This window comes from Siphateles boraxobius, unplaced genomic scaffold (assembly GCF_051911475.1).
Source record: "Siphateles boraxobius isolate OS27281-9 unplaced genomic scaffold, OSU_SipBor_1 41, whole genome shotgun sequence".
Classification (NCBI taxonomy): Eukaryota; Metazoa; Chordata; class Actinopteri; order Cypriniformes; family Leuciscidae; genus Siphateles; species Siphateles boraxobius.
This window is the reverse complement of record NW_027509042.1, coordinates 22,501,495-22,513,423: the sequence shown is the minus strand read 5'-3', so window position 1 is coordinate 22,513,423 and position 11,929 is coordinate 22,501,495. Positions and strand designations below refer to the sequence as shown.

Below are 11,929 nucleotides of genomic sequence, written 5' to 3'. Positions count from 1 at the left end.
TTCAAACAACACAGCTTTTATTGTTTTAAAACAACAAATGTAAACCAGAACCATTTACATACTCTCTTCACTCTGTTCAAAACATTTTAGAAGCGTCATCATTCAGAGACAAAAAGAGCAACAAGAAAATGCATTTTTTGGTATTCTACAAAGATTCAAGCAACACCCATCAAGTAAACAATATCATTTAGAAAATTGCCCACATGCAAAAAAAAACTGCACTGAGGTCATTATTCCAATCCTTCATATAGTACCTGTACAATGAGTACTAAATGCCATGTAACTTCACTCAACTTAAGCTGCAACTGATCTGTCTTTCTCCCCAAAACAAATACGAAGCGCAGAAAGGGTGCCATAATCCAAAGAGTCCTATCAAAACATTGGCTGTATTCCAATCCAGGATGCCATCAGTGATGCGTTTCCAGCTCAACGATAGTCCACTCGCCCTGTGGAGAGGCAGCGTCCTCGGGGGAGAAACTGGTCACAGTGATGCTGGCGGTGGAGTCCTCCAGCGGAGAAATAAGCTCGGCCCAGCGCTTAAATGTGTCCTTTTCGTGATACAAGTAGTCCTGTTCATTCAAGCAGTCTCGAGACAAGGACAACGTCTGCTTTATCAGGTATTGTGCAAGGTTTAAATCCTCTGGGACTGAGTTTATGATGCCCAGATTGGACTCTTGGTCAGACAGTAGCTGTCGAAGCAGACTCCAGTCTTTCTCTGCAAACCTTCTGACTTCATTGTCCACTTCCTCTTTAACGTGCTCTGTCTCTACTCCTTTACCATTCCAATGTGACTCCTCCAGTTGTGGATCATTGCTCTTGTCTGCATCCATTCTTTGTCCGAGGGCTTCTCTCAGGTCCATCTCGTAAATGGGGGACAGGGCTTTAGACGACCGCCGGTCATGTGTGCAGGTTTGATCCAATGTGTCACAACCATCAATGTCCCCTAAAAATAATTGACAATACTGCACAATGACCAAGTGTTTTATCCGTACGTGGGCTTTAAAAACAAAACAAAAAAACTAAACGTTTTCTTGAAGACATGCGTTGTTTCTAGCTCCACACGATGTACAGAATCACCCCTAGTGCAACTGTGTCCTCCATGATGCAGTTAACACAAGCTTGAAGTACGAATCCTTTTAAAGACTAAATAGATGAAAAAATATATTCTGTCTTAGGCAGTAATCACTTTTTAATTGTCATTAATCAATATTTGATTCAATGACGCATGCATTACAATTAAGCAGATGTGCAAATCCAAAGTTTTCCATGGAGCAACTCTTGACTTTCCATGAAGTTTCCATGTTATCCATGGAACAACTTCTGAATTTAGGACAAGGATGGACAGCTGCCATAAAGGTGATGCACAGAGGAAAACCTACACTGAATGTGTCTCTTTTGTTCACAAGTGCTATAACAGTAAAAGGCATGTTTTTGCCAGCCACTGCATCTCCAGCATAACTTATGTGTTGTTCACACACAAAATATATGAATTCTCTGGTTCTGAGAAACTAACCAAACTAAGCATTTTTTCTTATACACATTGAAACGCAAGCAAGCACAAGAGCTTTTTAGTTTGTTTCTTTCTAACTTAAAGCTACACATAAGGGGCATGCTGGCAAAAGAGTGCTTATTGCTTTACTTGGCAAACTCAAGATATGCTTCTTGTCAAGAAAAACTCAAGCAAAACCATTAACAGTGATTTGAATCATAATACAAGTGTGAAAAAAGAGAGACACAAGGAGGACCTTTTTAGAATTTGTTTTCTTTAAAAACACAACATACAGAAAAACTACTAATTCTACAGAAATACACTGAATAAAATGAAATCTACAATGTAAAAATCTAGAGTTGAGAAAATGGTTAACTACTACAGAACTACAAATGGCTTGATATATTGTGAATGAGAAATAAAAGAAAAAAATAACACACAAAGATGAATACAAACATAGATGGGATTTGAACAAAATCAATAACAAAGTCTAACACTAGCATGCAAGATTCCCTGGTTTGGATGACTAAACAGACAAAGTCTTGAAAAGTAAGACAGCAACACTCAACATCAATATTGAGTATAAAAAACATCTAGATCTAACACATTCAAAGCATCATGGCCTCTATAAGGTGTGGTCCTTTATGGGAAGTATTAAAAGGAAGCTTAGCTCACTGTATTTTTGTCCATATATATATTTATATATTTGAAGGCCAAGTCACATGGTGCTTGTCTTTTGCATAAAGATCTCTTATGGAAAAGTCAACGTATAAAGGACTTGGCCTATGAGGAAGAAGCTTAATATTCAGCATGGATAATAACAAACAAACAAAAATGATTGAGGACTTAGGTGCCTATATTAAGTGCAATGGTACAACTGAGACTGCCCAGCCACACCACATAACAGAGGTTCTACACCACACGCATATCGATATATTAATGTGAAAATTAAGCTTGTAAACTTGTTTGTTGAGTTACTATAGTGCCTCAGAGAAGGAATTTTAGTTGTGTTTATATATTTTTGAAGTATTAGATAGCAAACAATAGACATTTAAAGAAAAGGATTAAATTAAGGGAAAAAGGGAGGCAGTAGTGTGCTACTTTCTAAATCAATGAACTATCAGGATTTACCCCACTGGATTTAACTCATTGAAAAAGAATTGTCTGAAAATTTGAGTTGAATGTGTCAGGATGGGAAACTGAGTGGATGTTTCTGAGACTGTAGTCAGGGGGGATGGGCTCTAACATTATACATTACCTGCTGGAGAGTGTGCAGGTGAGCTCACATTCAGCTGCGGCTCAGGTAAGTCTAGTCGCAAGTCAGCTTTCCTGCTGTCTATATGTTTGGTCTGGAGATTGCCATAATGTTCTGCCAGCCGGAGGTCCAGGTGACTAGGACGTTCCTGAGCAGGAACGTCACTGGTGTCTTTATCTTGCACAGGGGTATCTGATTGATTATATGCAAAATTCTCCTGTGGAGATCCTCGGACCTCAGTCAGGAATACCACAGGTTTGGGCTCCCGTTCATTTTCTGGGTGGTTAGATATCACTGTGCTTGTGGATTGCTGGGAGCAGTAGTCTGTCTGAGAATTGTGAGGTTCACTGTCAAAGACATCACCTGTCAAAATCTGGGCGCCTCCTTCTTCGCATCCAAGCTCCTCACACTCATCCACCGAGAGCAAAACAGAGCGACGGAAGTTAGAAGCTGACTGGTACTCTGGTTGCTCATTCTCTTGGTCCGCAGGATCTTCAAATGCGAGGTTGACAATGCCTTGGAACTGTGGAGGTGGCACGTTAAGTGGGGGAGCCATTCCTCTCGGTAGAACCTCAACTTCCGATCTTTCATCTTCAGTCTCTTCCTCTTCTTCCTCCTCCTCTTCTTCTTCTTCTTCCTCAGTGGAGAAAAGTTGGTGGCCCTGTAACCTCTTCAAGTTTTTTAATGCGGAATCCATTTCACAAGGTTCCTCCTCCACTGGCACTTCATCTTTTCTAATCCACGATCGCGGTCTTTGACGCCCTACCTCTTCTTCACTTGTAGTCTCTGCCTCCCGTCCTCTGAGCCGTACCTCCACACGTAGTCCAGCCCCGTTCTCGTACATCTTGAGCTCCTCAGGTGTGCTGGTATCACTGCTGCTGCGGCCCAAAAAGTCAGGGCAACGCATGGTCCCACACTTTGAATTGCCACGCTCATGAGAGCAACAGTCATCATCCTGTGAGCCTCCAGCATCATAATCCTCCGACCGTGGCTTTATATCATCAGAAGAAGTGGTGGCACTGCCAGTCTCTGACTCTGGGCTAACCTGGGGATGAAGCCCATTCCACGAGTCCAGGGGTGTCTCAATGCTCCCTACACTGCAAGGTGTATCAGGAGGGAAACCCTTTGAGGAGTTCATGGAATTGAGGCCTGATCCAGTGGTATGGGGTGGAACGGCATGGCCTGTGGCCAGTTTACTCCTGCTCACCTCACTCTGTTCATAAGATGTATGCATGTCTGGAGTTAGAGTCTTCACCTCTGTGTTACGTAATTTACTCACTGGATCACTGTTTTTTTCCATATCATGAATCTTAGAGGAAGTTGCTGATAGACCCTTGGGAACCACTTCTGGCTGGTCTAGTATAGCCGGGCTGACTGGTGAATGCTGCTCCATGGACAAAGGAACTTTGGAACTCTCTAGACAAGATGCAACTACTTCCTTGCTTCTTGTCTTACCTTCGGTAGAAGATGGATTCTTCTGAGTAACCTTTTTTAAGTGTTTGGGGCTAGATATTGAGTCTTTCACAGCAGTGCCTGGCTTTTTAGAGCCGGCAGGAGTTGAGTTTTTGACTGCCCCTAGGGATTTTAGAGATGATTTTGTTGAAAGTGTTTCTGGAGCCTTCTGTTTAGGTCCTGTTTTGTTTGGGGCAGCAAGTGACTGCTTAGAGTAAGATGTGGAAGCTTTAATGATTTGCCTTGACTCAGAGATGGCCTTTGTTGTCTTCTTAATAGTTGAAGGTTTGGATATATCTTTCTCTACCTCTTTTCTTGGGGAGGCAGGCTTTTTAGAGCTAAGAGCTGAACCAGGTCTAGATGAAGCTGTTAAAAAGAGGGAACAGAAAAGACTCTCATTAGTGTTAATAACAGTTTACCATAAGATCCATTCTGAAACCTGACTGTTTCTTACCGTGGTTCTCTGAAAGGCCTGACACAGTGCTCTTGCTCTTTGGATCTGAGCGGGATGCAGGAATTACAGGTACTGCACGGCTAGTTGTGGTAGGTTTAGTCTTGCTTGATTTATTACTGGGGCTGTAGCAACACAATGAAGGACCAAAGATTGACTATCAACTGGAAGAAATAGACAGTAAAAAAAAGTGTAAGGATCGCAGACTGGTTGCGTTCATAGAACAACTCACCTGCTAGTCTTTTCTGTGTCTGTTTTTTGGACAGGTTTGGTCAGAGGAGATTTTGTTGTTGCCTTGGCTTGAAGCTTTGACCTGAGACCTACAATATAAAAGGATTATTCAGTCTTTATAACAACGCAAACGTTTTTATAAATGACATTGCATAATGACAACATAGAATGCAGTTATTTAAAAACAATTCCAAGCACATCATATAAAACATTTGTGTGTATATTTTAATCTATAGCCTATTAATCCAAATAAATAGATCATTATCCATTACAATCATATTCTCAACGGTCTACTAAAGAAAATGTATTACGTTTATTTCAAATGTATTAAGTTTTGATATTTGTTGTACCTCATAGTACAGTGGCCTATCCTGCAGTATCCCTGTGCCATCTAAACCCACATTCCTTAAGAACTGTGAGCAAGGTAACAGGCAAGTACAATTTTAGAAGTGCTAAGCAGCTTAATGACAAGCTAACTCTTGCATACCCTGCTAAAACCTACTCTGCTGAGCACAGACTCTGACACACAGGGGAGTCAGTACCAGGCAAACACTAGCTAATGAGCAAAGAAAAGTGGAGAGATACCCATGGATTTCAAGATTCAGAACTTTAGTGCATTCCTTTTCTCTCTCTATCCTTCCTTTCCCATTCTAATTTTCTAACTTTTATTAAAACTCAGAAGCACACATACATACTGTATCTTTTACTTACAGTGACAGAAGAGTAAACATTAGGGGGAAATCTGAGAAACTAAGGATAGCTTCTTGACTTTCATGGACCTAAAGCTCTGTGTTGCTTATTTAATTATAGTGCTGTTTTCAGGACAGATTTTCTGCTTAGACAGTTTTACTAAAACTGCCAAAAACATTTTTACTGGAAGCCTCCACTTTTCACTTTTCTCCACTGTGTGGTGTGGAGGTAAATTCACCTGTTGGTGTACTGTGGCCATTGTTGTGAGGACTCCCAGTGCTGTTTTCTGGTGAGGTGCTGCCAGAGTTAGATGGAGTATTCTGAGCATTGCTGGCTGATTCCTGAGGCAGATCTTTCCCTGACATTGTGTTCTTCTGCAATTTTCCTCCTTTAGCATGGCCTGTTGAGAGATCAGACCCAGCAGAGGAAGACTTTGGCCTTGCTCCTGGGTTTGGCTTCCTGTCCAGCACTGTCTTCCCTGTAGGTGAACCACGGGCACCTGAAGTGGAGGAATTATCCCGAGGAGCACCACCACCAGTGCCATTCAATACTGGTTTAACAGTAGATGAAGTCTTGGTTTTAACTGGCGTGTGAGTTGGCTTAATTCTATCATTCTTGCTTCCAAGTGAGGTGTTGTTACTGGATTTGGTTTTCCCAGAAGGAACCGTGTGAGCTGTAGGCCCTAGAGCATCAGACTTCATGGTGCCTGATGCTGCAGCTACAGATCTTGTAGAGGAAGCACGCGGACCCTGTGATACCTTAATGGGACGATGAGTAGGGCTATCACATGGAGATGAAGTGCCCGAGAGGCATTTTGTAGGTTTCTGTTGCAGTGAGAGATATGGAGAGATAATTAAAGACTATGATGGCTTTGTACAATATTAATCAGATCAGCATCCCATTTGACAGTAATGTCAGACATGTAGGAACAAAGCACTATACCTTTGGATTAAAGGCTAAAAGCATATTCTTGCAAGTTAAAGAAAATCATAACTGAAGGAAAGATGTTTCCTTAGCCCAATGTCTTTGTATCCAATTCACTTAGGTCATATATACATATTGTTTGTTTTATTGTAGCTCAATAATAAGACCAAAAAATTAAATAAACAGATATTCACATCCTCTTAAAGAACATAATTCTCAAATCCAATCCAACTATGTTTTCAGGATCAGTAATTCTGCAGCACAGATTTCCTGAATCAACCGTTAGCTGTGTAGGTGAGCTCACATTCAGCTGTGGCTCAGGTAAGTCTAGCCGCACTCATCTAACACCCATTTAATGTCAGTTCAATCAGCTTGTCTATCAGTAAAAGAAAACCTTACAAAATCAGAACTCACAGCAGAGCCTATGCCAGTAAATCACATTATTTTAAGTGGTCAACCGATATTGTTTTTTTAATGGCTGATGCTGATACAGATATCTAGAAAGTAGGTTGGCTGAAATAATTAATGAGCCTACACAATACAATTTGTTGAATTTACAGTAAAATAACATTTATTTGTATACATTTACTAAAGAAAAAAAATCTATATATTGGTTGATGCAGACAATCTCAAAATGATCAAATCTTGGCTGATTAATCAACCTGGGACAATTTATCTCTCTTTAGCCAAACATTTCTCACAGTTTCACCAAAATAAGAAACAGAATAAAAGATCACCTGAGAGCTGGTAAGCACAGGTTTTTTCCCAAGCCTTCTGCAGTCTCCTTTATCAAGAGCAGCTGAGAGGGTTGGCGGAGGGAGGAAGAAAATAAAATAGATTACATAAAATAATTTTAGATTACAGACAGCTTCAGTTTAATTAGAACATCCACTCCTGCATAATCAACATTTGCCAAACATTTCCTCAATCATCCTCTATCAGACACGCACATACTTGCACACTTACAATCAGTCACAACCCCAATCAGTAAAATAGTCAGTGCAGCTCTGCAGAGAGCCACTGATTTCCTACTCCTTCATCTCAGATAGACAGCGCAGATCTAGCCTTTGATCATCTCACAGCTTATCCACAGCATCCTTAATATCATCATAAAAAAACAAAGATCTAGCCTTTCTTCCCAGCAATACAACTGAGCTCTGATTTCACTGCTGTCATACCAGAAAACAATCCAAATCATGGATCAAATATCTCCTGTTAAGGAATGCAGCTTGAGTGTTTGTGTTTGCACAGTGAATGCTTTGCATATGAGGCATCACATTTGCATATGTGGTAGAATCTTTAGGAAGCAGAATGTAAGCATGATCTTGACACCCATAGCAATAATTTATGCACAAGCATATATGTTTCCACTTTAAGAATAGAACAACACAAAATCCATTGTATCTAATTGTGGACCCCATTCCCTAGCCCCCTCAGGAAATAATGTTTTGATGTGTTTGGAGTATTCCAGCCTTAATGGTCAAAGCATCACAAGATCATATTAAAAAGATGAGTGTTGATGGACTGACAGGTGCTGGAGGTTATCCAGCAGGGTTTCTCTCACCAGCACTGGCTACCCACTATACATGCAGAGGAGGGCTCTTCATCACTGCACTGGACCATTAAAATAAACAAATAAATAAATAAAATAACACCCCCTTCCTTTTCAACACAAGCGCAGTCTGACTGCTGCCTTATGTTCTTCTCTCTCCTCTGATTTATCCTGTACTTCTCTGCCCACATTATTTACATTTAATTTCCCTTTCTCTTTCCTTTGCTATTGCTAAAGTCTTACCTTTTCTCATTCGCCTTCTCACCTGCAAGTATTTTTTCCCGATATCTGGGTTGTAGAGTGTCCCATCCTTGAGTGTGCCGCACTGCAAAGAAGGACTGAAACAGGAAGGTCCAGAGCCTCGTGCGCAGCAAACACAACTCACGCCTGAATGGCTACCAGAGGGACAGAATGAGTGAGAGAGGGTGAGCAAGTCAGTCAGAGAAAGAGAGAGAGAGCGAAGGAGGGAGGGTGGATACAACAGCAGGAGAAGAGGAGCGAATCAGCAGCTGCTTCAAAGGCTGGTTGTCTTGGCAACGATTTCCGTTGCCTCCCTCTATCGTTAACAGGATCCTCTCCAACTAAATGGATGATGTCACTAGCAGAGGCTTGTGTTCAAGCCTTCTGCATCGAATGTTCATTAAAAAAAAAGAACCTCTGTATTTTTCAGGTCCTGCCTCAGTCTTTCCATCCGCAATTCATTTCTCCTCCTGCCCCTCCCTGCTTCCCTCTATAATGGACATAGAGCCAGATTAGACATGGCCACACCCATGACTCTTGGTCTTTCTCAGACTAATCCATTCTGCTATTTCCCCTGGGATGTGAATTAAATCACAAAGAGACAGGAAGCGAAAGTGATGGCCAAAAAGAAATAAAGAAAAACATAAAATGACAGAGCGAGACCATGAGCAAGCATGAGAGGTGAGGTTGTTTACTATGAGCTTTTCTATTTGTAGTGTCACTTTACAGTAATCCAGCCCAGGCTTGGCCACGTACATTATAGCAAGTTTAAATCCCAGGATTAAATGAAGCACTTTGTACATTAAACACACGGAAAAGTGCTCAGCAGACCCATTCACTGCTTCAGTTAAAAGATTCAAATAAAAATGTACATTTTAATGCATATATTTATAAGTGCATGTTATCCCAACTTGAAAAACAAAGTTGTCATCAATTAATACTTTGTTAATAATTAATAAGTTGTCTTCAAAAATTAATAACTGAAACGACTGCTCTTTTCAGTCATTGTCACAAATCCCACTTACTTTTACAACAACTTAAATCCAAACATCCAACCACAATTCTGGTATGTAACACGCAATGGACCGAAGTGCCACCATAATTTGAATATCCTGTTTCAATATGAAATGAGATTCTAGAAGTAAAAACATAAGTACATACTGTAATTCCAGAAGTAAATCCAAAAGTAAACATCTTTTTTATATGCAAATCCATACAAGATGAATTCGAATTAATTATGTATTCCTCACATATACTCTATTGACCATAATACAACAGACAGTTCTGATCCTGGATTGTTTAAAGTCCCCCTGTGGTGAAAATCAAGCTTTTAATGTTGTTTTTATTTCTTTGTGGTGTTTTTAATATGCTTTAAGACAAATCTGTAAATTCATAAGTCAACACCATTGCTGAGTATTTCCTCCTTAAAACTGCAGTGAACCAAAGTTTTTCTCAAAAACGCAGTTTGAAATCGCGGGTACAACTACCTTGTAACCAATCATGTCAACTTGTGATCGTCAATGAGTGGATCTCTGAGCTGGTGTGAGTGAGTGGAGGCGGGGCTAATTTGCATATTCATAGAACGGCGTATACTAAATGAGGCAAGGGTGCAGAGTTACATTCAAGCTATTTTAAGGCATTACAACTTATTTTTAATATAGTCAAGGCTGAAGGGGCTGCAGGTACTGCTCTGACCATAAACATACACGTAATTTTCAGATCAGATTTGAGCTTCGGTTGGGTCGAAATAGTTGAACTTTTGCAGGTAGACCGTATGCGACTGTTTTAACCTAATGTGATGTATTTGAATCAAAACTATAAGAGCAAGGTGAAAAGAAAACGTTATTCTTGGAACATTATGAATAATTATATCCAAAATAATTATTTTATAATTATTTCATTTAAACATATCAGTTATTTGCTTTGTGTGGATATAATCATACATTCAGTATAATTTTACCATGGTGAATAAGTGATGGAAAAGTTGCCATAATGCAACAGTCGTATGTGATTGTCAGAGGTAATGGAAAGATAGCTTAATTTCCCTTTAGCTGTGTCTGCATTAACAATATTGTCATGGCCTCTCATGGTGTGTGTGTGTTTGTTTAGATAAAGATAATGTCTCAATAGCCATGTAAAATATAATTATAATATATTGTATCACTTTTTATAATTAATATAAACATTTTACTATTAAAATAAATGTGATAAATCACACTAAATTAATGTGTTAAACTGACCTCAACGACTGATTAGAAGGCTCTGCTAAGATCTGTTTAAATAAATGATTCATTTACTAAATGAGCTGTAATGAAATCCTGGCTTTTGGTGTCCTGTTTTGTTTACCTCCACTTCCTCCTGATTGGCTTGGTCTTCTGTGATAATGTCTACCTCACTCGGGTCACCACTCAGCCGATTGACAGCAGTAAAGAGGTCACAGCAGTTCTCCACAGTAACACCCTCCCGCACAGCTATGCACACCTTCCTCAGTAGAGTGGGGTCACGTGTAAACTCCTCTCTCTGAAACAGTACACGTCTGAAGGTCATAGCTGACAAGACATCTTATATCTTATGTCTAAACTTCATCGATTGGTCGTACCCTTCGGAGATCGTGGAAGGCAGCGGTGTGTGTGACCTGGGCCAGGTGTGTGACAATCATCTGCAGACACTCTTCTTGCAGTTCGCTGGCCAGACTCAGCACCTGCTTGGCCCATTTCACCTCCGGCAGGCTCCCGATCAGCTGCTCGCAGCCACACAGCACAGATACTACACTCTGCACCGTCTGAAAATCAGAAACACACATTCTCATTCACAGATCCATCTTCCATAGTTCTTCTTAGTGACAGCAAATTTCCGAGTGTAATCCAATATGCCTCAGCGGTGGTTTACATCAAGGCTGGAAGTCAGGAGAGGGAAAACCCAATGTTACAACTACACTTGGCAGCCGCTGAAGGTCTAGGTCTGCGTGAGTGAGAAATTTAGGGGACTGCCAGACTATGGATAAAGTTAATGAGCTGTTTGAGGCTTTGCCAAACACACACACAGATACACATACAAATGCACATACACATACGCATACAAATACACAAGACCTATAATTGCTCTTTAGTCAATGGCCATCCTCAAATCAGAGGCCACAGCTCATCTCTATTGTGCTATTAGTTGCAGACAGCAGCAGAAAGACACTGAACAAAAATTGTTGTATCCCATGAGGAAAACGGCATACAGAATAGAAATACTAAAGTATTGTCTTAATGCAAAAAAGTAATTGTGAGAAATAGTTTTACAGTAAGATGAGGGGGTCAGAAAATATTATTAGCTCAAAATACAAACAAAGTGTAAAGTCCCCACCAAAATAGAAAACATATTTTACACACCATGTTTTTGCTGACTGTATTAAGGCAATCTTTCTGTAGTTCTGGAGGGAGGAGGGCAAAATTCCTTTCTGACCAGCATTTCACGAAATGCTCAGCAACCCATCTGTGGATTGAAACGCACATCCATGAGCGTACGCTGTTTTCATTCTTTCTACAAAATCCTATACTATAAGCAAATGTCAAAAATTATTTCCTAGCAATTCCTACTGATATAGTTATCAGTAAAAAACAACGTTCCTCTCACAAAGCTATTGTAGAGCTTTAGATG

At 40.3% G+C, this 11,929-nt stretch overlaps 1 protein-coding gene across 2 annotated transcripts in view; it reads right to left on the bottom strand.

Moving 5' to 3' along the window:
* The window catches only part of btbd8 (BTB domain containing 8), a 32,796-nt gene continuing 20,867 nt past the window's right edge, over positions 1-11,929 (bottom strand). For both annotated transcript variants that reach the window (XM_077198932.1, XM_077198933.1), the window contains 10 exons: positions 11,662-11,764; positions 10,884-11,066; positions 10,631-10,804; positions 8,310-8,439; positions 7,230-7,291; positions 5,807-6,392; positions 4,880-4,967; positions 4,651-4,772; positions 2,748-4,562; positions 1-943 (listed from right to left, as the gene is read on the bottom strand). In XM_077198932.1, the coding sequence (XP_077055047.1) occupies positions 408-943; positions 2,748-4,562; positions 4,651-4,772; positions 4,880-4,967; positions 5,807-6,392; positions 7,230-7,291; positions 8,310-8,439; positions 10,631-10,804; positions 10,884-11,066; positions 11,662-11,764 (3,799 nt within the window). In that variant the 3' untranslated portion in view covers positions 1-407. The remainder of the gene's footprint in view (positions 944-2,747; positions 4,563-4,650; positions 4,773-4,879; positions 4,968-5,806; positions 6,393-7,229; positions 7,292-8,309; positions 8,440-10,630; positions 10,805-10,883; positions 11,067-11,661; positions 11,765-11,929) is intronic.